General features: G+C 40.1%; 5 protein-coding genes across 6 annotated transcripts in view; 2 read left to right on the top strand and 3 right to left on the bottom strand.

Moving 5' to 3' along the window:
• Positions 1-478, bottom strand: part of LOC124305468 (myb protein) — a 45,732-nt gene extending 45,254 nt beyond the window's left edge. For both annotated transcript variants that reach the window (XM_046764963.1, XM_046764965.1), the window contains exon 1: positions 44-478. Coding sequence is in view for 1 of the 2 variants with exons in the window: in XM_046764965.1 (XP_046620921.1) it covers positions 44-63 (20 nt within the window). In the remaining variant the exon portion in view is untranslated. The remainder of the gene's footprint in view (positions 1-43) is intronic.
• A 52-nt stretch (positions 479-530) lies between these two features.
• Positions 531-2,266, top strand: LOC124305475 (checkpoint protein HUS1). Its single transcript, XM_046764981.1, has 3 exons — positions 531-809; positions 907-1,313; positions 1,410-2,266. Exons 1-3 carry the CDS (start codon positions 758-760, stop codon positions 1,791-1,793), a joined length of 843 nt encoding a protein of 280 aa, XP_046620937.1. The 5' UTR covers positions 531-757; the 3' UTR covers positions 1,794-2,266.
• On the bottom strand, positions 1,810-4,717 carry LOC124305469 (nuclear pore glycoprotein p62). The gene is made up of 4 exons (XM_046764967.1): positions 4,293-4,717; positions 3,026-4,097; positions 2,701-2,947; positions 1,810-2,624 (listed from the first exon to the last, which is right to left on the bottom strand). Exons 1-4 carry the CDS (start codon positions 4,372-4,374, stop codon positions 2,262-2,264), a joined length of 1,764 nt encoding a protein of 587 aa, XP_046620923.1. The 5' UTR covers positions 4,375-4,717; the 3' UTR covers positions 1,810-2,261.
• Positions 4,718-4,977: 260 nt separating this feature from the next.
• LOC124305471 (UDP-glucuronosyltransferase 1A9) lies at positions 4,978-7,997 on the top strand. Its single transcript, XM_046764972.1, has 4 exons — positions 4,978-5,711; positions 5,781-6,126; positions 6,447-6,705; positions 7,124-7,997. Exons 1-4 carry the CDS (start codon positions 5,338-5,340, stop codon positions 7,657-7,659), a joined length of 1,515 nt encoding a protein of 504 aa, XP_046620928.1. The 5' UTR covers positions 4,978-5,337; the 3' UTR covers positions 7,660-7,997.
• A 1,123-nt stretch (positions 7,998-9,120) lies between these two features.
• LOC124305472 (protein Wnt-4-like) overlaps positions 9,121-20,416 on the bottom strand; it is a 49,819-nt gene continuing 38,523 nt past the window's right edge. The window contains exons 2-7 of the mRNA XM_046764973.1: positions 15,924-16,101; positions 13,910-14,033; positions 12,919-13,076; positions 11,448-11,625; positions 10,934-11,165; positions 9,121-10,483 (exon numbers count right to left, since the gene is read on the bottom strand). Of these exons, the coding sequence (XP_046620929.1) occupies positions 10,282-10,483; positions 10,934-11,165; positions 11,448-11,625; positions 12,919-13,076; positions 13,910-14,033; positions 15,924-16,101 (1,072 nt within the window). The 3' untranslated portion in view covers positions 9,121-10,281. The remainder of the gene's footprint in view (positions 10,484-10,933; positions 11,166-11,447; positions 11,626-12,918; positions 13,077-13,909; positions 14,034-15,923; positions 16,102-20,416) is intronic.

Genomic DNA, 20,416 nt, shown 5'->3' with positions numbered 1-20,416 from the left:
GTACGATAAGTTGGAATAATGTATTTCTAGTCTTCTGACTCACCTAGCTCGATAAAACTGCATTTCAATCCGAGCAGGACATGTTCTTCGATCTTTTGCAATTCTCTCGGTAAGCGATTACTTGAGAGAATATGAAGTGTAAGAGATATCTCTCTCTTTTTCTCACTCTTTGGTTAGTTATTATAGCATTATCGATTAGCTTTGAGCGTGCAGAGATGATAACAATATCTGCAAAATGGCCGACGCATCTATTTCTCACCCTCTCTGCACGCTGTCCGGGTTAATTTGTCAAATTAGTCGAAATACAGTTTTAAGCGTTGCACACACTGACTGATCACTCTGACGGATTCCGCGAATCGAACACCCCGAGAATTGTTTAAAGCACACACCGCACGATCATAGATTTATTTTGTTTCCGGCGCGAGGCGGGTGTCTGTTTGTTTACACAAAGGACGACCGGCGGCAGCCTCGGTCCCCGAAGAATTCGTTAGGCGATCACCACCGCTGCGCAGGGTAAGTTTTCGTTTGCAGAAAATTATGCTGGCAGCGCGGGAACCGACTGTTTCGGTGACGCTGGTGACATCTAGAAACTTCTGTGCGAAGTACCGGCGTGGCGGAACGCCGGAACGGAACCAAACGAACGGCGCCAACGGACGTGCGATGTTGACTTGTTTGACAGGCCGCTGATTTGTGCTGCGAGAGCCTCGCGGTAAACGTTCGGTTCACTGGGAATTCGTTCTGTTTATTACTCGTCGGGATGAAATTCAGATGCAGAATGATCGACTCCGCAGCGATGCGCGACTTCACTAGTAAGAGGAAAGATCGATGTTTCACTGGCCTAACCATAACCTGTTTATAATTTATGTGTACGAAAAATGTAATAACTCTGTATATTTCAATCGATAGATGTGGCAAACACGGTATCCCGCCTGGCAAAGGCTTGCGTGATACGGCTTACAAAGGACGAGGTGTGCTTTCACGTCGGCGACGACTATTCGCCGATAGCGTGGGCTGTTTTGTACCAAAACAAATTCTTCAGCGAATACACCATGATAGGTGTGTGCGAGGAACAGAATGAGATATACCTCGAATTCTCACCTGCCATGCTCGCAAAGAGCCTAAGCTCCCTCAAAATGACCGCCAAGAGCGTCAAGATCAAACTTACCAACAGAGAACAGCCATGTCTCACTATCGATATTGAATTACCTTCGATAAGCAACGAGCTTAGACAGTGCGTTCATGATGTACCTGTTAAAGTAATTCCTCGAAAAGAATGGGGGGAATATCAGGCTCCGATTATACCGTCGTTCGATGTATGTTGAAGAGACCTGATACTGAATCATATCGTCTGGCAACTTAGCTCGCGATCAAGTTTACCCCTGCAAATACATCTCTATTTTTTGTTATAGGTTTCCATAGAGATGCCAGACATGAAACACTTGCGAAATGTTGTCGATCAGATGGGAAAAATGAGTCCACAACTTGTCGTAACTGCTAAGAAAACAGGGAAATTAATACTGAAGGTGGAAACCAGTTTTGCTACCGTAGCGACGCACTTTCAAGACTTGAAGGTTGGAGGAGACGATCGAGACTCAGGAGTATCGGATGAAGAAGAGGAAGAAGTTTCGGCCACCATAGATATTAGGAAATTTGGAATGTTTCTAACATGGGATATAATAAAAGCCGAAAGCGTAATTTGCAACGTAGTGGCTGACAGAATGATTAACATGCATATGAACATTGATGGACATTTAGAAATACACTATTTCATACCAGCCATTTCAATTCTGTAGAAATCAATTAGAATAATAAATTATAACTTTTTTATATTAAAAAATTACGTATTTGTGCAACACCAGAAATTAATCGATTCAGATTGCTGATCGCCATATACTTCAAACAATTATCTCATTATGTATATGTAGACCAAGACAGTCCTCCAACGATGGACTTGCAGTAATAATGAATATCAATCTTTCTGAGATTGGTTGGAGTGCATTTTTTACTCTTTGAAAACAAAACAAAATTCATACAATATTTGGAAGTACAGCAGATATTCGGTCATGTCAATATTCCACTCGAATTGTATTCTTAATACAGATTAAAAAATTGAATTGTGTAGTTGGAATTAGAGTACCCACCGAATAAGATGTTCAACTGGCATATCTGAATTCGCTGAAAGATGGAATCGTTGACGGTCAAGTTTGCAATTCATCCAAGGTCCTATGAAAGTAGTCACTTGCTCAATGGCGACAGAGGTGTTAATTGTAAGCCAAATTGAAGCTTCGCTCATGTTCCTGTCTAAAGTTTTGATGCATTTGATCAATCTGCTGTATCTTTGTTTGCAAAACTGACGTACGTTGATCGAGCCATTGCAAACTGTTCATATGTGCATTCAGTATTTTACCAATCTGGACAATCGGGTCACTTGAATCTTGAGATCTATTCGCTTCGTTAAGGTGCTCAATTATTTCTTTTAAATCTTCGGACATCTGCTTCAATTGGGTATCCAAATTTTCTGCAAGACGATAAGTGTATTCTCTCTCCGGATCTGAGGCGGATACTGTTGCCAATTCTTTTTCCAGTGGAACGAGACAGTCCTGTAATTCTCTTTGTTGACCAACCTGGAAGAAAAGAGACGTTAAATTACACATTAACATAATTAGAAATTCGCGTTGAACAAGGGTTACTTTCACTTACCACATAATCCAGCTCGTGCTCTAATTGTTCCTGTTCTAGTTTAACCCTTTCAACTTCTTGATTTAGGGTAACAATTTTTTCTCCATTAGCAATGAGAAGTCTGTCCCAGGCATTGACTTGCGTTGCCTGATTTACAAACGCTTTTTCCTGCTCCTCTAGTTCCAGTGTCCATTTATTTATCGATTCTTCCAATTGACAGAAATTTAATCCACCTGGTTGACTTGTTGCAGCCGTCGAGGCTGTAACACTATTGTAAAAAGCAATTGTTAATCACATCCATGCCAAGAATTAAAATTTTATGAGCACTACGGATGAAAACACATACTTGGTCGTGGTCTCCAAAGATGTTTGTGGTGCGCTGGTAGGTGCCGCAGTCGAAGCGGCAGGATCTGTACTCTTTGCTAGAGTGAATCCTGGAGTGCTCGCAACCGTTGTTGTACCACCCGAATTGAAACTGGCTGCAGCCGTAACAGAGGGCATACTACCGAGCGTGAAGATACCCGAGGAAGCTGGAGTTCCTGTGGAAAATCCAGTTGCAGCCGTAGCAGGTGCAATAGTTGCCATACTACCGAGGCCAAGGCTAGTTCCAGTTGTTTTAGCTGCTTGCGTCTGCGAGCCAGGTAGATTAAATCCACTGGCAGCGCTTGCGGTTGGCGTAGCGGTAGCAGTGGGAGCCACTGCGGTACTTGGGGCAATTTGTGGAGTGTTAAAGAGACTGAAGCCTGTAGCGCTTGTCGCAGCTGGAGTAGTGCCAACTCCGGTTGTGAATCCTGATGCTGGTGTAGACGCAGCAGGTACTGTGAAGCTCTGACCTGCCGGGCGAGCAATGGTGGTAGTAGCGACTGTTTTTGGAACACCAAAGCTTATGTTGCTGGCTGGTGGTTGGCCAGATGTGGCAGCAGTCGATGCCAAGTTGAAAGTAAGAGCAGAGGTCGTCATAGGTTTTGCACCAAAGCTTAAACCAGGCGTAGACGAAGGCATCGCTAGGGTGCCAAGACCTGAGCTTGTATTCGGAAGAGTCGTAGTACGGAAACCTACTGATGCATTAGTCGTTGTTGCTGCACTGATCGGTGTTCCATAGGTCAGAGCTCCAGCTGGAGCCGCTGTGTTTGCTGCAGGGAGACTGCTGGCCGTTATTGCTTGCTGCTGCGGAGTTGCAAGGCCCATTAATCCTGACCCTGATCTTGCAAACCCAGTTGTTCCAGAGGACGGTGTACCGAATGCTGGAGCTGTCGCAGGAGAGGCTCCAAATGTTGCTGTTCCAAAACTCGTACTAAATGCCTGGCCAATAGATTTCGACAACGGGTGTCCTCCTGGCTGAGCCAGACCCAGTGTCCCCTGCTTGTTGGCATCGCCGGCGCCTACTGCTGATGTTCCAAAGGTGACTGGTTGTGCTCCTGGGTCAGAGAAATTTAAGAAATTGAGAAATGAACTAAACATAACGAATGTCAGTTAGGGAGTCGACCAAAAGTTTATTACTGGGAAGCATAAAATACAGCAATTGTGGCGCAATTAGATTAAATAGTAAAGCATGGATAAGCCAGGTGACAGAGAATCTTTCGTAGGTAGCAACGAAACGTAGGTAGGTTTACCTCCTGTGACAGGCGGGGCAGTAGTTCCTGGGGTGAACCCAGCCTGGGTATTCGGATTCTGAGCGCCAAATGTATAATTCATTTTTATTTACAATAAAGACTTCAATGCACTAGAAGGTAGCCGAATAACCTCCAAATTCGCCGAGTTGTTAATCTTTTCACCTAACTTAAGATAAAGTTTTTTTTTCCCCGATTTCGACACTCTGAAGTTTGCATCTGTAGGCACAGTGGTTTAATATTTCGTTAAAACGTATTACTCTCTACACGATCCGATGACTCTTCAAAAATTATATCGCACAGATTTACGTTAATACAGGCGCTTTTGTGTTTGACACGACTTTTCGCCCGCGCTGATGCGCAAATCGAATATTTAGACGCACGGAACGATGGAATTGGTACGGTAGTTCGATTTACGTTACATTCAAAATTGTAATACATGTAAGTTCAGGTATTAAAAAACGATCCACAAGATTTGGGTACACGGACTTTTCTGCACAATGAATTCAGAAATTCAGTTGGTTGACGATAAGTTAAATCGCGCGCGAAGCGGCAGCGCACATGGCATCTCGTGATGCGAAAAATGGTAGGGATTCATTCCACGCCCACACGTGAGATGCTGGACGAACGTAGAAGGAAATAGAGAGAAAGAGGAGAGAGAAGGAATACCGGCACAGCGAACGGCCGGTGACGGTTCTGCGTCAAGCGTATTGATACTCGAGGGTTTTTGCGTCGAACCTGAGGTTAAATTACCAAAACCCAAAATATCAGAACCATCTGGAACAAGGATAAGTGGTTGTCGATGTATTTCAAGCAGTATAATAGCCCAGGGATGAAGAACCGTGGAACAACGAAACAGTCCGATTGTCTCAAATGCGTTCATGAATACGCGTACACGTGGAAGATGTGACACATCGCAGAGTAACAGCAAAACATCCTCTGTCTCAGGGCGCGTATTATCATATCGCGAGTACGCGTTGCTGTAACGCCGGACGAGTTGGTTACGGTATGAGCCAAGTTGAGTAGGATAATTAATAACTAATCAACGATGAAGCTGACTAGTTTATACGGTGCGTGGTTCTCATTAGCTTTTGTAAATCTGATAAGTGCGTCGAGTTTGTTTACGCCGCCAAAGTCTGCAGTGGTTTTGGCTTTCGAATACGAACACGAATTGTCCTTACTCGCAAACACTCTGTCCGACGAGGATATAAACACGGTGTTGATAATACCCTCGACCTCGCGGGATCTGCTGTACGATAATTTGATCGACGTCGAAGTTGTCGAGGTGAAAGTCGACGCGGCTTTGGCAAGTACGAAGGAATCGCGGGCACTGAAAGCCTGCGAAAGTCTCCTGAGCGATGAAACGATTCAAAATTTGATTCAGGAATTTTCACCGACTTACGTTATTTCGCCTGGTTTGAGGTACAGAATCTGCGAATGAAATAGGCTCACGAACTCGACCGATTTTAAATGAAAACCATAACTTTTCAGACACGACGCCTGCGTCCTACCGTGGGTACGAAAATTCGCTTCAATTCCAGTGATTTGGACCCAAGGCTCGGAGGCTGAATCGTACGTGTTTCACCAGTCGGGAATCGCCTTGCCGATATTAACCGGTGGATTTTGGAACCGTTTATCGTCTCTTCTGAGTATCAGATCGATCGTGAAAAATGCAAATAGCAATTACGTCGCTCCCGCGTTGGAATTGATCGAAAAGTATTTACCAGCCGAAACCGACACCATAGAGAATCTTTACCGCGATGTCGATCTAATTTTTTGGGGCGCCGATACGATTCTCAGATCCGACGTGTCTTTCGTTTCTCAGATGCTGGTCGAGGTAAAGAATTTTGACTCTACCGTTGTGAGAATGACATCTACAATTTTCGACCAATTTTTAGGGAAATGGCAAATACGCATAGTTTCTCATAAAAATTTCTAACATTTCATAAAAAGAATCTAAAAGCTACTACAATTTTTAACAAAAATTATTAATTCTTTACGAAAAACCTATGCATACTTACAACTTTTTACGAAATAATACGAAATGTTCCAACTTACGTAAAAATTCGTAATTTTCACCGTAGTATTCTTCGATTTTCTTTCCCCGTTTTATTACGCACGCGTCAAAGATTTGCTCATTTTTTTTCTCTCCCCCAGATCGGGTGTCATCATTGTCGCGGAGCACATCCGGTTCCACCGGAACTACAGAAAGAACTGATAGAACGCCGATCAGGAACGATCGCGACGCTGCTGGACAAAGATTACAAAAATCTGATCGAAGAAATCGCCAGGGGTTTACCGCAGGGTCGTCAGGGACAAGCGGTAGTCTGGAAAATTAAAGATGTCGATTATTTGAAGGAAGAAAAGCCGGATAATTTGTTTGTGAATAAAGAAGTTATCCGTCAAGATATCATTGGTAAGTATATTGAGGTGCTGTATGTTTGTATTATCGAAAATTGTCTGATTCTTCACAAAAGTTTGAAATATACACTCCGCCTCGCGCGGCAAGAAGTGAATTGAGAAGTAGCAAAAGCAGAAAATTCGGGCGATTTAAAAAAGAGAATTGCTGTGCAATTCGCGTCTGTTCATTCCAGAATAACTGGAAATAAATCGATGCACTTAAGTGCAGAAGCAAAGGAACTCGTAAAGCTCATTGAGCGTAAAATCAACGACTGCTCCCGCGTTTGCCTTGATAATACGAAGTGATCAGTCCGTTAATTACCGACGATATATAACGGGAAAAAGTAAGAAAAGTTGCGGTTTTCCCCGTCGATTCACTTTCAGCGATCTTGCTAATTCGTTCATTTGTTTTTCATTCCTTAATTTTCCACCAGGATATCCGCGCACCCGAGTCTTGCTGAGTCACTGCGAAGACACTGAGTTATTGGAGGCTGGTTTCCACGGTACTCCGGTAATATGCCTGCCAAGAGACGCCGACGAGACGCGAAACGCCAGGAGAGCAATAGAGCTCGGTTTTTCCATTGAAACCGGCGGCGTTCACACCTCTTCGAACATTTTATCGCTGATTAAAACCGTTCACGAGACAGCCGGTTTTAGGGAAAATGCGAGAAAAGTATCTGTGGCGATAAGAGAACGGCCGAATCCAGCGGTGGACAGAATAACGTACTGGCTGGGATACGTCGCGAGGAATAAAGAAGAGAAGAAGCATTTGTCCGTTCGCGAAAATCGCGGCCTCAGTTACAAAAGCATATACAGCACCGACATATCGTTGGCCGTTGGCTTCATCGTCGGTTTAATATCCGGTGCAGTTTTACCCGCCGCCTATATTTTGGCCGGTCGCATTTTAGCCGCTGGTGGTCATAGTTATGGTAAACAGCCTACTAAGCCCAAGCGAAAATATAAAACGTAGAAACCGCGTCAACTTGCGTTGCTCTCATTTTTTATGCATACCTGTATCATTTTCGACATGGATCTGTTTTCTTTCGACATTTTTTACAGATTTCCTTTTTTTTCTACCTACCATCTAAATTTCGTCGTACATACGTTCAATATATCAATATTATATTGTTTATAAATACACGTACCATATAGAATACAAGGTCATACATATACATATACAAATATGAATATATAATAATAATACATTATCATATATTATGTCTATGTTCTAAATACGAATGAAAGAGATTTTTTTTTATACGATTAAGATTAAATTATACAACGTAACTTTAGAAAATCGTGAAAATATAGCTGGTATAACTATTCCGATAATTAATTAGGATGAAAATAAATTACGTTTCGATCAATACTGTGTGTTGTTTTTTTTCGATTTTTTTTTTTACGTTTTCTACGTACTTTTTTCACTATTATATAATATAATACTATATATGCCCTACAATTTATGGTGTATACCTACATAGTGCCTATTCTCTTTAATCGAATTTATAAACTCGTTATAGCATCAATTGCCTGCAGCAACGTTTTTTAGTCACGGTATGACTTATGTGTGACAGTTGTTTAGTAATTGAAATATGTATTATGTTTTTACAGATTCCAAATACCATAATGTACTCTCCCATAGTATTTCTTTAAAAGAATATTAACCGGATTAGTTTTTTTTTCTTCATCAAAACTCGATAACCAACAATATGTAACTCATTGTCGCCTGTGAAAAACGAGTTGACGAGCATCGAACGTTACTATAAACAATAACGAGTTAAACACCGAGATGTTAGCATTTAAGCGAGCTTTATAGAAGACTTCCATTATATGGATAGAGGTAACTATTACGTTAATTCGTATATTATGTATAGAACACTAATACTCATTCATCGTTAAAAAGAAATCTTACAATTAACCGCTTAAATGAATTTCATTGGAAATGGTCTATTGAATAATAATAATAATAATAATATTAATAATAGCAATAATACGAATACAAAGAAAACCGTAACTTGGAAGTTGTATATATATATACATATTAGTACTACGTACAATGAATAATCTACACAGCGAAGAGGATAGCAAGTAAGTAGATATAATATATTTACATTCATTGGCAAAAATGATCAACGTCGGAATAAAACAGAGAGCTAACAATTACTACACTGTTATTACATAGAATATGTGTTTGTGTTATGTATGCAATTGAGATATATACTTCTTATCGATGTGTATGAACTATTTATTTAAACATTATACAGAATGAAGTTAAGAAAAAAACTAAAAATAAAATTAAGTGAAAATGTTCTCTCTCCATTAAATACGTATCACAGAAAGGATGTTAAGAATATTGTTAAAATTACGTATGTATATTATATGTATAATATATGCATATATGTATACTTTAAGATGCTAAGCTATTTGAACTTTTTTTTTTTTTTACTTCATTTATCCGTCTGATTTTTAAATAAATTATCGTTACAAGATTATAATAAGGGTATTGTAATTCTATTATGATTAATTTTAATGTCATTAAATAATTAATCAACGTCGTGGCAATTATTATCATTTATAACCGAACATTAGCTCTCTGTGTTATTCTGTTTCATCTATTTTTTTTTCTTACTCGTCCTTACTTATCTTTGTTATTCTTCTGCTTTTTTTTGTTTTCTTTTTCTTCTCAACTTATTTCGTATATAATTTATATCAATAATATAAGTACCGTCAGGCGTACTTGGGTCAAAAATCCTAGGCGCTAGAGAGCATTGGCATCTTAATTATTATCGTAGATTAGGTAGTTATATGAAATTTATATTCGCAATCGAGATTCCGAGAGTCAGCGGCATAGAAATAAAGAAAAAAAAAGAACTATCACTCATTCTTCATACATTCAAACACGTAAAAATACACGGTTTTCAGGGTTCATACGTTTTATAAATGTTATGTTTGTCTGGTAAGTATCTCGTAGCCTCTTTTAGCCTTAAAAAAATGTATATAATCCGGTATTAACGTCTTGAATTTATCAAACTCTCAATCAGTCGAGCAAACTCTCGGATATTATAGGTGATTAATAATTATATTATTATTAATTACAATATTTTACTTATTATTATATATAATATTATTCACGTATAGAATAAAGTTTTACTTTGGAAAGATAATTGTTCTTTTTCGGAAGCAGAAATTTCTTTATTTTTTATTCATTTATTTATTTTTTTTATTTTTATTTGTTCTGGAAATTAAATAATCAACGAATGCTGATTGAGAAACGAAACTTGATTTAATGAAATAATCGAATTCTTTTCATAAAGTAAGTCCCGAAAAAAACTGATCAAGAGACGATTAGCAAATATTAATTAGTGCCAGTTACTTTACTCGTTATCCTTTAATATAATTTCTGTTCAATCGACACCAAAAGACTCGATGACTTTCAACAATAAATTACGGGTTTTCCACTTCGACGCATAAAAAAATATAACAATATTAATAATAATATTAATAATACAGAGAGTTTTGTGGATAAAATTAAATATTACCGTTATATATTTAAATATATAGTTAATATTTGGGTGAAAGTGAATGATTAATCTCAGTTACAAACGTGCTCCTCGCGCGTGTGTCGACAGTCGTCGCACTGCACCCGACAACACCATACAAATCTGCAATTGCATTTCTCGGTAACGTCCCGTACTCGCGTCTGATAACCACGACCGCAACAAAGCAGCCGACATCCGTCGAGACCCGGAGATGTCCTGTTGCAAAGTCTTCCCCGAGTCCCAGGTATTCCGAGTCTGTGGAGGAATGAACGTTATAAATAAAAATAGGAAATAAAAATAAAAAAATAAACAATCAGGAAGTCGAAATTTGCTAAAAAAAATTGATTTTTAATTTAGCAAATATCCTGCAGTAGGAAGTACCGGCTGCAGTAGAAAAACTGTGCAGATTCAGCTTTATTGACATTGACCCCCATGATTTTACACGGCTTCTATTGATTCGCCGAAATTCAAACGCAGTGTAGGTATGCGTATCTTCATACACCTATGCATAGGTAGAGGAGTCATTGATTATACATATATCAGGCTGAACGTTCATATTGCTTTTGATCCCGAATGCAACATGAAAAAAAGAAGAGAAATACGATGATCATTCAAGTGGGAACATGAATTTTTAAATACGCGCAATGCAACGACGCTGTCGTATACGGAATCCGTTTCGTCGTTTCTCGGCTTTGTTTAACTTACGTGATGTTTCTCTCGCAGTAATCGGGACTATCTTCCAGATAAACCAGGTCCGTTTTGTTAGGCCGTTTCAGATCTGGTCTGGCTGGTCTAAGTCTGGCGGGTCTTCGACCGCCCCTCTGAGCGAGTCTAACCAGAGCTGCACCCTCGTGACGGGCGGCCAACGCCGCTCCTGCAACTCTGAACTGCGGCAACTTTCGCCAGCATACTCTTACGCTGCACGAGCCAGACATACCTAGGAAGAAGAACGCAGAGGGGCTGCAGGTTTAAAGCGTATAACAAGGAAAAGCCGAAGAGAAAATAACGAGATTAAAACGTCGCAGGAGAAAAATCAAAATGGCCGCCGATTATCCGTCCACATCGAGTTTTATTTTGGCTTCAGGATTGTCTCAAGTACCCAAAAGTTCACCAGTGAAAAACCAAGCTGTTCGGAAATGTGGCAAGAATATTTTAGCGATAGTTTCACCTTCGATGAAAATTTCTGAAAAGAGATAATTCAGCTTACTAAAATTCTTACCGTGACATTTGCAGATCCGTTGCATTCTGGACCGAACGGCTCTTCTCCCGGCCTCGCTATCGTGTTTCCTCATCAATTGTCCAGCGAGTCCTGTCGGCCCGGACAAATTACCTTCTTTCACAGGTTCCTCGCCGCCGTCGGACCATTCGCGAGAAAATTTCTCACCGAAATGAATATCCTGAAATATCCGTTTTAAAAATATAATTACGTACTGTTCACACTATAATATCTAATACCAAAAAACTATTACACGAAGAAAATATTTATTCAACTCCTTTCACCGCTCCCGAAAATTTTTCCGCTTCGTTGCGCGTATAACATCAAATATACCAACATATATTGTTCGTACAAGGTACAGGTGTATGTTTATATATATATATATATATATATATATATATGCGTATGTAGCGTATACAGCGCGCAATGCACTTAAGAACAAGTAGAAAGATCGCTGACGACGTTGTTGGGCATTATAAATATCAAGTATACAGAGAGTATGGAACGTGTATGTAACTAAATAAACATTGTTATCCCGCAGGCGTGTGCAGAGAGCGAGAAGCGAGGGGGGTAGGTGGAGGTTTCCCCGAGTCTCGAGCAAGTCTCGGGTCTCGAGTCTTCTCTCTCGTCATCCCGCGGGACCCTTGTTAAGGAAATCTTTCAACGCGTTTCGACAAATAGTCGACGTATTATATCGTTAGTTTGCATACGTGCCCCCCTCGCCTCTCCTTCACCCCCCGACGTACCTACTCTACATACGTCGCGTTTAAGGGCGGTGTCGACGTCGGTACGACGTAGAGTCGTTCCTCCACCCCCCCCCCCCCCCCCCCGCTCTTCCTCCCCCTCCCCGTCGTCGTCGTCGTGACTTAACAAGCTTAGCCTGGTAATCCCCTTGTAAGCTCACAATGTCTACAAGGGGTCACCTGTTCACGTGAAATGCATCCATTTACCTGTACGCGACTTAAATATATTTATTTTTTTTTCTTTGCTGTATAGGTATAATGGGTAAATTTTTGTCTAATGGCGAAAATTTTGTTCCAAGGAAGAATTTTACGACGAGAAAATTATGCAGTGAGAAACGAAACGTCTTGACGGTTGTTTAAATTTCGACGTGCTAGGTACGACCGTTTTTCTTCGAGGATCAAAATTCTTCGTTAATCGATCGGAGAATTTGCGAAAGTACAGCAATTGAACTGAAATTCAAATAATAGAAACACGCAACTTTATCGGAAAATCGGAAAAGAGAGTAATCCATTTTTATGCGTTTTCGATTGACGAGCGAACACTCATTCTCTCTAGTTTGCATATCGAAAAATTGATGAAAATTCTGTTTTAATCTTCGACCACAAAGTTCCTATATACCTGAAAAATTTGGCGATAGAAATTTTGGAAAAGAAACAATATCTATAAACTTTGATCGAAAATTGAACGATCCTCACGTATCGTAATTAAAATCGATTAAAGCTGTAATTACCTCGCTACATCCGCCCCATTTCCAATGTCTGGGTTGCCGCGTCCTGACCCGATTGTCGCAGGAACAATCGTTCAATTCACCCCTGGCGCAAGCTCGCGTAACGCTGTAAGCAACCCCGGCGGCAGATATCGCGTAAACGAAGGCAGCTTCGCGGCTATCTGGAAAGAGAAAATTCATTCAATTTCGAAGAAAAAATATTAAGAAAACTAGAGGCGAGAGGATGACAAGAATAGTACATTATTGAACGAGGGAATAAAGTCGGGGATTATTCCCGCTGGCGGGTTTACTGCCCGAGCGAAGCGAGAAAAGTCTACTTTATTCCCGCATTTTCTTGGAACAATCAGATTTGCGGGAGAAAAGTGTCATTTGGCATTTTCAATCGAGTGTCGGCAAATTTGTCATTTTCGATCCACTTTTCAGGTAAGAAAAAGTTAAACATTATGGTTCAGTCGGGAATAAACGATGTTATAGAGTAAAGGGTAAAACATCGCTGTAAAAACCTAAAAAATGCGCCAGTTTTTTTTTTGATCGTTGAAAAGGTTATAAGATAACAATATTTGAGGAAGTTATTAGGCATATATTTAAGTATAATACCGAAGATTAGTATCAACAAATATTAAAAAATGGCGAACCTGTAGAGCCATTTTTTTAGAAAAGAGAATTTAGAAAAAAAAAAGAAAAAAAATCACATTATTTACATATTAAGTGTTGCGATAATGTGAGTTAATTTAAATATTATTTATTTACAAACAATAATTTTTTATATTATACTTAAAAATATGCTAAATAACTTGCTCAAATATTATTATCTTGTTGGGTTATCTTCCATCAAAAAAAAAAAGAAGAAAGTGGTCAAAAAAGCGATTTTCGTTTGTTTTTGTTGTTGTCACCCCTTAATTTGTATGTAATTTCGTATTAGTATTATGTATAAAAATGCAGCAGCAGCAGGAAATGAAATGGAAGCATCGAGAGAAAAGCAGCATTGACTCACTGACTGACATAACGCCGCCGAAAATATTATTCGGTGTGTCGATATTCACCGAGCAGTTCCATCTGGCCGATCTGAACTGATGTTGGCATTCCTCGATCGCCAGTCTCGCCCCGGCGCTAATAGCCTGAAACAGTATAATTACAGGTAAAACGACTGCGGCGAAAAGGGAACGGGAGGAGGACGGGTTTAAAAAGAAGCAAGGAAAAAAGAAAACGCCTGATTCCAGGAGGTCTGACAAAAAAAGAGGAAAAGGAGAGAGAGAGAGAGAGAGAGAGGAAGTGAGAAGGGAGGCTGGAAGAGTGATGAACTTAACGATGAATCTGATGTAGGTACAGTCTAGTCAAAATAAAGTGTGAGGCATAAGTGAAAGAGGAAGAACAAAAATTACAAAACACAGGTTTCAGAGCCGGCCAGCTGCAGAAGATGATCGAATTGAATCCGGGAAGATAAATAATGTCTAATTGATGTATAAGTGAATAGGGTTCTCAATCTTCAATCTTTTAATTTCGAATGTTGAACTCTCGATCAAAGAGCCACCGGTCAAAGCAAATTTTGAGTCTGGGTTTAGGACGTCAAATTTTTTTGATTTCTTTCACGTAACTGATAAAAGAAAAAAAAATAGTTTTATTAGATAAAGTTTGTTTTTGTAGAAACTAGACGATATTTCGGGTTTTAAGAAAAATGATCTATTCTTTCATACATTTATTGTGTAAATAACGATTAAACGAACTTCAGTTTCGCATTTGAATCATTCTTATTCAAAATCTTAAATTTTTGTTACTTATCAAACTATCAGAGATAAAAGCAAACTTTATAAGTAATAAACGACGATTTTGGTTATTGTTCGATGTATAGAATTAAAAAAGAAGCTCGTAGAAAAGAAAAAGTAATATTTCTTTTTTTACGTTAAACACTGTTACTTTAATTTCGTTAAAACAGTTCGGTTTGATCGTCACAGCAAAAAAAAAAAAAAAAAATTATTTACTTATAATACAGAATCAATCCGTCGGACTTCGTACAGTTTTTTTTCCACGTCTGTCGACATACTTCGAAAATTGGCGCGACAAGATGCTTTGAATCGATGAAGCTAATCGTCCGTTCAACGATGAAGGAATAATAAATATGAAATCCCGTACCTGATAGAGAATGGTAAGAATAAAAAAATAAATAAATAAAACAATGCTTGTGAGAATAGTTTTTTGGGCGCGCGAGGTTCTCCAGTATGAATATTCATGCGGGCTGGTATTTGTGGTGAGTCGGTTCATCGGAAACGACAAAGTCAGTCGTCTTCCTCCGCGGTTGGGCGGCGGCACGGGTCAAAGAAAAAATCCAGGTTTTGCCTCGAAGTTTGTCTAGGTCCGTCTGTGGATCCCCGGCCGTGGATCTCACAAGATTTACGCATTAGGAAAGGTAAATGCCGTTTTGCCCCCATCGGGGGTTTGGGGGGGAAAGTCTCGCTCAATCGTCGACTCGCCTCCCACGCTCCATTTTTCTTGGTCACGGTTCATTTTCATTGACATTGAATTGTTCGGGCGTCAAGATTTTTGTCCGAACGCGAAGGGTACAAACCGACAGAGAAATCTGTGGCTTTTGCGCGGTTGTGAGGATTTGCAAACTCGGTTAAATATCGCACGTTAAACTTTTCTGATTTCTATCATATCTTCACCTTAAGATCACGTGGTGCTCCCTTACCGACCGAGCAAACTCACCCTTTCGCTTTCTCTACGTTGAATAAACAATCGAACTGAAAGGATTGAAATTTCGATGGCTAATCGCCGGTTTGCGGCAGGATTCAGGAATGTTACTCGTATCCCGAAAATCTCGGGATTTAGAAAGACAAAAGTGCGAGTTTGCTCGGTCGGTAAGGGTAGGAGTACAGCACGAGCTTAAAGTCAAGATTTGAAGACAGCGTTTATTCTAAATGGCTAAATTTTTATTCCCGTTCACAGAAGACGGTCAATTGAAATTTAGTAAAACGATAAAATATTTTTAAAAAAATGTCAATTCACATTACCTGCAGAACCGGAGGCGAATGGGTGCAGATGTCTTGTTGTTTCGGTGTGAGATGCAACGTCTTGCAATTCCTCTCAGCGCTGGCTGGACCAACGACACCGGCGCCGATGGATTGGCCAGGATTTTCTGTACCGTTTTTTGAGGCAACGACGAGCAGTCTCGGCTCGACGCCCAAGTACCTGCAAAACGAAAAAAATGTTCTCTTCGTCATCAACCCTCGACGATTCGTTACGCGATTGAAGAAGGCGCGAGGATCATCGGACGAAGAATTATGGACGTGAAAGAATTTCAAAATATTGACAGTGATTTAACTTTGGTTCATTCTCATGCTTCTCATTCTAATTCTTCGGCTTTCGTTAAATCGGCACTAACGGCAAAGTTAGGCGAGTATTTATCGTCTTTATGGATCATGGTATGGTGTTAGAGAAGTCGACAAGGCGAAGAGCATTCGGTAATCACGTTCTCCCTTTCCGTCCGACACATTCGACACGACCCTATAATTAGTGGCGTATATACTGCAGGTGCATTAATTGCGGTGGAAAATTACATAGGTCTCTTCTCTCTTTGACCTTAGTCGATGATGCTCCACACCCATCGCGCCCGTGGGCGTTAACCCCTCGTTTCGGTTTTCGAAGTCCCGTCGAACCCTGTATTCGAAACTAAATAATTAACCCCCGCATGCGGAGCGTAGGTATGTTTAATACGAAATCAAGATGGTTCGAACGTCGATGAAGGATGCGTCGAAACGTAGACAAGGAAAAATCGGAGGGAGAAAAATCGTCCGAGTGAATCTTTCTTAGTGAAAGGGATTTTAAGCGAGAAAAGAGATATATATAGAGAGAGAGAGAGAGAGAGAGATTTTAATGGATTTGAAAAATTTACAAGAGACTTCATGGGATTTCAAAGGATTTTATCAAAAGAAAATAACAGAGATTTCAAAATATTACAAAAGATTTCAACGAATTTCAACAAATTTCAAAAGATTTCAAAAGATCTCAACAAATTTCGAAAGACTTCAAGGATTTCAAAAGATTTAAAAGATTTCAAGAAATTTTACGAGATTTTCGGAAAAGCGTGCACAAGATTTCACGAGTGATAAACCCCTCTAAAAAAATCAAACAGTGACAGTGACTTTCGGATACAGATAAAGTTTGTTTTCTCACCGATTTCGGGATCGGAAGTAAGGAAGTAGAAAGAAGCCAATGGAAAAACGCTGCGGCGTGAAGTTGCATCTAGATACACGACGTTGAGAGGAGTACCACGGTAGGTGAGCGGAAAATAAGAACAGAGAGTGAGAGAGAGAGAGAGCTGCGGAAGATGAAGAAACATTAAAGGAATATACACAAGATAACATTTAACGCACGCAGGACGGTATTCGTCAAAGCGGCAGTTAAACGCCACTCTCAAAATGCCGTTAAAATGCGTAAAAGGAAAACAAACAGATGGAAATACTGAAAATAATGAAAATCCCCCGTAGTGAAAATAGTGACGGGGGTTGTTGCGCGAAGCGCGATCCGGTCATAAAACTAGGATCACTTATACTGCGCGTATTCAAGGTAAATAAATATTATACCTTTCTGGTATAATTTGTGATCTTACAATATGTATATATATATATATATACGCACACATATACTTTAGGCATATACCGATTCGTTACTGAAAATCTTCCACGTTTCCGGTCCGATGACTGCGGGTTGGTTAGATATTACATCCAACACTGGGTACGTAACGTAACTCCGTCTCCTTGTATCGGTCTGTATTGACTAAAGTGCTAAGCCTTTCGACAAACGTACGATTTTGATGTCCTCCTCCTCCTCCTCCTCCACCACCTCATCCACCTTCTCCTCCTCCTCGTCATCGTCTGAGTCTCATATCCCACCCGGACTGAAAACCGAACGCTCTTCTGCACGCAATATTGAAATCAATACGAATACAGCTGCTGCTGCTGCTGCTGCCTTCGCTGCTGTTGCACCGTTCCTTCGGACCAGCGATAAGCATTAAGGATACTAGGTATACGGAGGATCCGAAGGTCCTGGTTCGATCGGCAAATCCTTCGAATATCATCAATTTTCTGCGGAAGCAAGAGCGAATAAACCGCATTTGTGTCGTACTAGGTAAGGGTTTTGGCCATGCTTTTCAAACTTTGATCAATGCAACTGCCAACGTAATTTTCTTCACCGACATTCCGACGAGTTAACGGAGTTGCACAGATTACAGGTTCGTTCATATATTATTACACTGGTTGACGTAACTGAAATCCAAGACTAACGAAGGATAAGAATAAAGCAAAGAATTCAAATCGATCATTGGGTTATCTGCAACAGGTTCCCGGAGTCTTGACGGAACGGAAATTTGATGTGGGCACAAAATTTTCCCCTATAATCGTTCCAACAATGGAGTCCATGGGAAGAGATGAGGGAACGGTGAATGATCGTAAATAGAAAATCCATATTCATGTTTCGAGTATTACAGGATGCAGAGAGAGAGAGAGAGAGAGAGAGATAGGGAGAGAAAGAGAGCAGGAGTGAGAGGGAGGAAGTGAGTGAGTTTAATTGTAAGAGAGCGCTGTCAGAACGAGCTATTCATAAAAATTGAGGTACCCGTCCATGTTTATTATTATTATTAAGGGTCTCATGTTGCCGTCATAACCATGTCAGTCGAATCATTGTTCCCATGACAGCGATATGCCCATTTATACCTTAGCCATAGTTATGTTCAAAAACCATTCGCATAATGGGATAAAACTCTATACCTTACAATGGAGTTGCTGAGTTCACAGAGAGTGAGAGGGAGAAAATGAACAAAAAAATAATAATAAAAATTTGAAAAAAAAAAATATGTATATATATATATATTTGTTATGTCACGTAATACGTACGTTTAGATCATGTTTAATTATTTATTACGAGTGATTAGAAAACGAAAACGATTCTTCCTTTTTTTCCATCTTCTTCGCTGCACCGTTCGAGTGAGAAGAGAAAAGTGATTCCGCAAGTCGAACGCGCCAAAAAGGCGAGAGGTGGTGAAGAATAGAATTTCTTTTTTTTATGGGGGGATATCTTTCCTCGCAGGATTAATCGAAACGTTTGTATTGCCGAGTAAATTAGTTTGCGTGTACTGGGTGTCACGTTTAGAACTGATGAATCGATTCAACGAAACTCCGTAAGGATGAAACAAAATTATTGTTACTGATTTTCATAATTTACGTATCGTAAATGAGAAGGTCTTGGATTAAGAAGTGAATATTTATTATTACATGCGTGGGAGAGAATAAAAGAGAACTCTGATGAATCGAGGTTCGACGTTATTTGAGCAAATTTTACAGGTATGATTAATCTGCGGTTCTAGAACAATGGAAAAAAACAACCTTAACGAATAATCGTCGAAATGTTTCTTACAAGAAATAGGTAGTGAATATTCCTTTTCGTCGAGGGTTTATAATTTAGCATTTCAATCTGTTTATTTTTCAATAGAAACGGACTGACACACCGTGTATAATGTAATACACTCATCGATTTATGTCGAGTAAAATTGAATTTCCCGTCGTGGCTGATTAGGAATTGAAAAATGAGGCACAAAGAGCAAAGAGGACGAGTGGCAGGGTGGAGATATCCCACCATTTAGCCCATGGACGCACGGTAAAAAGAAAGATATTTTTCGGCACCTCGAGGTCTCGCAGATATATACATGTGTGTATACATATATATTATATAGGTATAAAAGAATTTAGGCGCACACATACGACGCATAAGCACCCACCTACGTACTAGTATTGACGATGAGATTGGTATAATAAGAGGTAGCGAGAGGCGCGGATCAGTGGTCTGACAATCCGTATGTGGATACTTGAAAGAAAAAGCAAACAAACCAAGGCGGCTATAAAACGGCTCAATCTACACCTTCGAGACTTATATAGGGTTAAGATCTATGAGATGAAAAAGTCGGAGAGAAAGAGAGAGAAAGTGCTGCAGGCTACGAAGGCTGCTGCAGGCATGGGTCATAGGAGAACCAAGAGAGTGCATCATCGAGTTTTGTTTACGAATACGCGGAGCGAGTCTATCGTCAGCACCTCGGCTGCTCTCTTCACAACTCGGAAAGAAGAAGAAGAAGAAGAAGAAGAAGAAGAAGAAGAAAAAGCTGTGGAAACATCTCGAGGCTCGCTCAACGCTGAACTTGGACTCGACGTGTCGCACTTACCGAGAGGATTTAGGGTTATTGGATGCTCGAAATTATTGCTTCAAAATCCCTTCGACGATTCGTCTCTGATCGTGGGTTGCAAGGGATTTCGGTCTCCTCGTCATCGTCGTGTTACAGTACTTTGACCCACAAGTCCATTCACTGGACGCTTTCCGTTAGGTCTCGATTCATTCAGACTTGAGCATCACTCCTTCTCCCTCCCCGATCCTAAGGGACCATTCACTTGGACGTGAAACGAACGAGTCCGATTGATTGACATTGATTTCTATCGGTTTCTTGTGTCGTTGGTTTCGA

The sequence above is a fragment of the Neodiprion virginianus genome, chromosome 5 (assembly GCF_021901495.1).
Source record: "Neodiprion virginianus isolate iyNeoVirg1 chromosome 5, iyNeoVirg1.1, whole genome shotgun sequence".
Taxonomy (NCBI): domain Eukaryota; kingdom Metazoa; phylum Arthropoda; class Insecta; order Hymenoptera; family Diprionidae; genus Neodiprion; species Neodiprion virginianus.
The sequence above is the reverse complement of the archived record's forward strand: the minus strand, read 5'-3'. Positions and strand labels throughout refer to the sequence as shown.

What these genes read in the sequence shown, in the direction of transcription:
- LOC124305475 (XM_046764981.1), top strand. Translation starts at nt 758, where the DNA reads ATGAAATTCAGATGCAGAATGATCGACTCCGCAGCGATGCGCGACTTC. An exon ending in AGCGATGCGCGACTTCACTA is followed by an intron (nt 810 to 906) that starts GTAAGAGGAAAG and finishes TTCAATCGATAG; the next exon opens with ATGTGGCAAACACGGTATCC. An exon ending in CGATTATACCGTCGTTCGAT is followed by an intron (nt 1,314 to 1,409) that starts GTATGTTGAAGA and finishes TTTTTGTTATAG; the next exon opens with GTTTCCATAGAGATGCCAGA.
- LOC124305469 (XM_046764967.1), bottom strand. Translation starts at nt 4,374, where the DNA reads ATGAATTATACATTTGGCGCTCAGAATCCGAATACCCAGGCTGGGTTC. An exon ending in TGCCCCGCCTGTCACAGGAG is followed by an intron (nt 4,098 to 4,292) that starts GTAAACCTACCT and finishes TCTCTGACCCAG; the next exon opens with GAGCACAACCAGTCACCTTT. An exon ending in AGCACGAGCTGGATTATGTG is followed by an intron (nt 2,625 to 2,700) that starts GTAAGTGAAAGT and finishes CTTTTCTTCCAG; the next exon opens with GTTGGTCAACAAAGAGAATT.
- LOC124305471 (XM_046764972.1), top strand. Translation starts at nt 5,338, where the DNA reads ATGAAGCTGACTAGTTTATACGGTGCGTGGTTCTCATTAGCTTTTGTA. An exon ending in GTTATTTCGCCTGGTTTGAG is followed by an intron (nt 5,712 to 5,780) that starts GTACAGAATCTG and finishes ATAACTTTTCAG; the next exon opens with ACACGACGCCTGCGTCCTAC. An exon ending in TTTCTCAGATGCTGGTCGAG is followed by an intron (nt 6,127 to 6,446) that starts GTAAAGAATTTT and finishes TCTCTCCCCCAG; the next exon opens with ATCGGGTGTCATCATTGTCG.